Below are 3,038 nucleotides of genomic sequence, written 5' to 3' on the forward strand. Positions count from 1 at the left end.
AGCGTCGTGAGAGTCGTCAAACCTCTAAAAGCGGAAAGCTCGATGGTCGTTATATTATTGTTCGTCAACGTTAGCGATCGCAAGGATTCTAAACCTTGAAAGACGCCGTTCTGCAACGCTTTGATTTCGTTGTCGTCGAGATTCAAGTACAACAGACGAGAGAGCTTGGAGAAAGCGTTGTCGGAAATAGACGCTATGCGATTTCCGCTCGCGACGAATTCCGTCAGAGTGTCCGGTAAACTGGAGACGAAGTTGAGACTTTCCAGCTGATTATCGGCAAGAAACAACCCACGTAATTTTATTTTTTCAAACGCACCCTCTTCGATCTCCTGGATCAAATTACTTTTAAAGTTGAGTCTCTTCAGATGATCGTTCTCGATCACTTGGCTCCGAATCCTACGGAATCTATTGCCCCAAAAGTTTACGTACGTCACATTAGCTGGCAGATCGTTCAGCGTCTCCTTTGTGATCTCGGTGATTTCGTTGCTTGACAGATCCAAGGAAGAGATCGGCAGCGATCGCAGCCGATACCAGTTTTTCTGGAAACCGCTGATGCCTCGCTCGCGAAGATTCACTCGCGTCACGTCACCGTCAATTGACACTTGAACGCATCCTTCAACGAGCTCTTCATCCTTCTCAAAAATCGCCAACGACGTCACGATCCCATCGGACTTGCAGATTTTCACTCGAGTGTCCTTGTTAAGAGTTTGGATCTCTTCAGACTTTACAACTAGCTCTTCAACATCGCGCTCTGCGCTGTCGACTTCCTTTTTCTTTTCTTCGCTCTTCTCCATGAAATTTCCCTGATCCATCGTCGCTGCTAATCGCTTCAGCTCCTCTTCCTTGAGGAAGGAGTTGGTAAACACGCCCGTGCTGATACTCCAGAAGACATTCCCATCAGTGAGAATCTTGACGGATCTGGTGAGACCGAACAGATGTCCTCTTCCGAGATGTTGGATAGGATTGCGTGAGATATCCAACAACCGCAGATTTTCCAGGCCAATAAACAGATTTCGGACGTTCGATATTTGATTATCCGACAGCGACAAGTTCCTCAATTTTGTTAGATTGGAAAAAACAAAGTCCGGCAAAGAAGTGAACAAATTGTCGGCTAATATAAGTGACTCCGTGTCGAGCACGTTATCGAAAGTGTTTTTTTCCAATCCGCGAATAGAGGAATTTGACAGGTCTAACTCCGTACAATTAGAGCCTTCGATGAATCGAATGTCTGTCAGAATGCCGTTATAGACATCTAGAATTAGATTTGAAGATGTTTCGATGATCATTCGTGAATCTAGAGACGCGCTCGCCACTAGAGGCAGCAAACATATGATGAAGGACAGCATCGCGATCTCTCCTGAAAGCAGTTGATGAATTTTCCTTTTTCTTTCACGAAATAAAATCTCTCGCGTTTCTATTCATTGTACGATCGCGTTTATAATATTAAACTATGCACCATAAATTTAGAAATAATCGCCTATTAATAATTCGATACAATTATTTCGTAATAAGACTAATAAAAATTTTAATACGCACGAAATAGATAAAAAATTATTCGAGATTTCTTTTTCTCTAAATAACTTTAATTTTCCAATTTTTTTTAATGTACTTTGTTTCAAAATAAACATAATCATCGTGATGATAATTAATTAGAAAATAATTAGGTAGAGAGTATATATATGTTAGATGTAATTAGTTAAATATGAGAAACTTTGTCAGGACGTTGACTCTACGATTATACGCTGATAGCCTAGAAAAATTCCATATCAGATGCATCAGAGAATCCCACGATTATTTTGCGACACTCCGTATAATAGCCGGCTCTCTCGCGTATCGGCATAATTACAAGAATCCCGATAAACGGCGGCTCGGACTATTCTCCGAAACTCTTATGTCAGATATTACAGAAACCGGTTGCGCCACTGCCGAGATGCGCACAGATTACATAATTCGTGATATCTTGCGATAATTTCCATAAACGCACGCATTCCAGTGGCATCGATTCTTATTTACACAGATATTAATAATTTCGAAAACATTACAAATTCAAGTTACGACATACGAAGGAGTGGAGCGACAGTCGACTACATTTTCGCACGCTTTACGGGGAACATTTTACAAGTCGTATCTAATTAAAGTTAAATATTCAATATAAAATAGCAGTTGAAATAAAAAATTATATCATAAAATGAACGTTACAAATTGAATTTTAATTACAAATTTATATGCCAGTTTCAATCGCATAACTATATTTAATTAATGTGTCGTAAAAACTCTGGTTCACGCTATCGCGTAAGAACATGTACGTTTCACTTACCGATCAATTTGCCAAATCACTGAAGAGGATCCTCGACGCCTTCTGTCCTCGAATACGAACAGACAAAGACTGTTTTGCGTCTTCTATTCCTGGTGGACAACGGGTGACGAGATTCCTGAGGACGAGGTAATCGCGAAAACAGGTCTTGCAGGCCTTTATACAGTCCCACGCGTGCACGGATTCCTAGATTCGTACTCGCGTGTATGTAAAAGAGAGATGCGCGTTCTCGGCAAGTGATCTGTTATCGAAAAAAGGAGGATGAACGAAGATACGTTTGTTGAATTCGATTCGATACTCGAGTCCATATGATGTATCCGCTGGCGAGAATCGAAGAAAATAAATAGCACGAGCCTCGAGCATGGCCTTCATCGAATTAAATCACTTCGTCACGCTTTAATCGACGCCGACGTTTATTCCAATCTCTATTCAGTTTCGCACGAACGATTTAATCACAAACTTAACATCACTCGATGTTTTAGAAATACTTTCCAAATGCCCTAAGAAAATTTCTCCTAGATTTTCGTAGAGCGGTCTGTTAGGGTTATCAACGATATGCAAGTAAATCGATCAATTTGTCAAATTGATGAACAATTGTCTATTCGAATTGATACGACTTCCGCGAATGTATTATGCGTTAATGACACATTAAGATCGCGCTTCAAACATTTTAAAGCATTTTTAAACCGCATTTTACATCAATTGTTATCTCTTTTGTTATCTA

The 3,038-nt window shown here is 40.2% G+C and overlaps 1 protein-coding gene across 1 annotated transcript in view; it reads right to left on the reverse strand.

Moving 5' to 3' along the window:
* Positions 1-2,838, reverse strand: part of LOC115239709 (leucine-rich repeats and immunoglobulin-like domains protein 1) — a 4,087-nt gene extending 1,249 nt beyond the window's left edge. Inside the window, exons 1-2 of the mRNA XM_029814384.1 lie at positions 2,318-2,838; positions 8-1,357 (exon numbers count right to left, since the gene is read on the reverse strand). Coding sequence (XP_029670244.1) covers positions 8-1,346 — 1,339 coding nt within the window. The 5' untranslated portion in view covers positions 1,347-1,357; positions 2,318-2,838. The remainder of the gene's footprint in view (positions 1-7; positions 1,358-2,317) is intronic.
* Positions 2,839-3,038: the final 200 nt, after the last annotated feature.

This window comes from Formica exsecta, unplaced genomic scaffold (genome assembly GCF_003651465.1).
Source record: "Formica exsecta isolate Colony F162 unplaced genomic scaffold, ASM365146v1 scaffold393, whole genome shotgun sequence".
NCBI lineage: Eukaryota > Metazoa > Arthropoda > Insecta > Hymenoptera > Formicidae > Formica > Formica exsecta.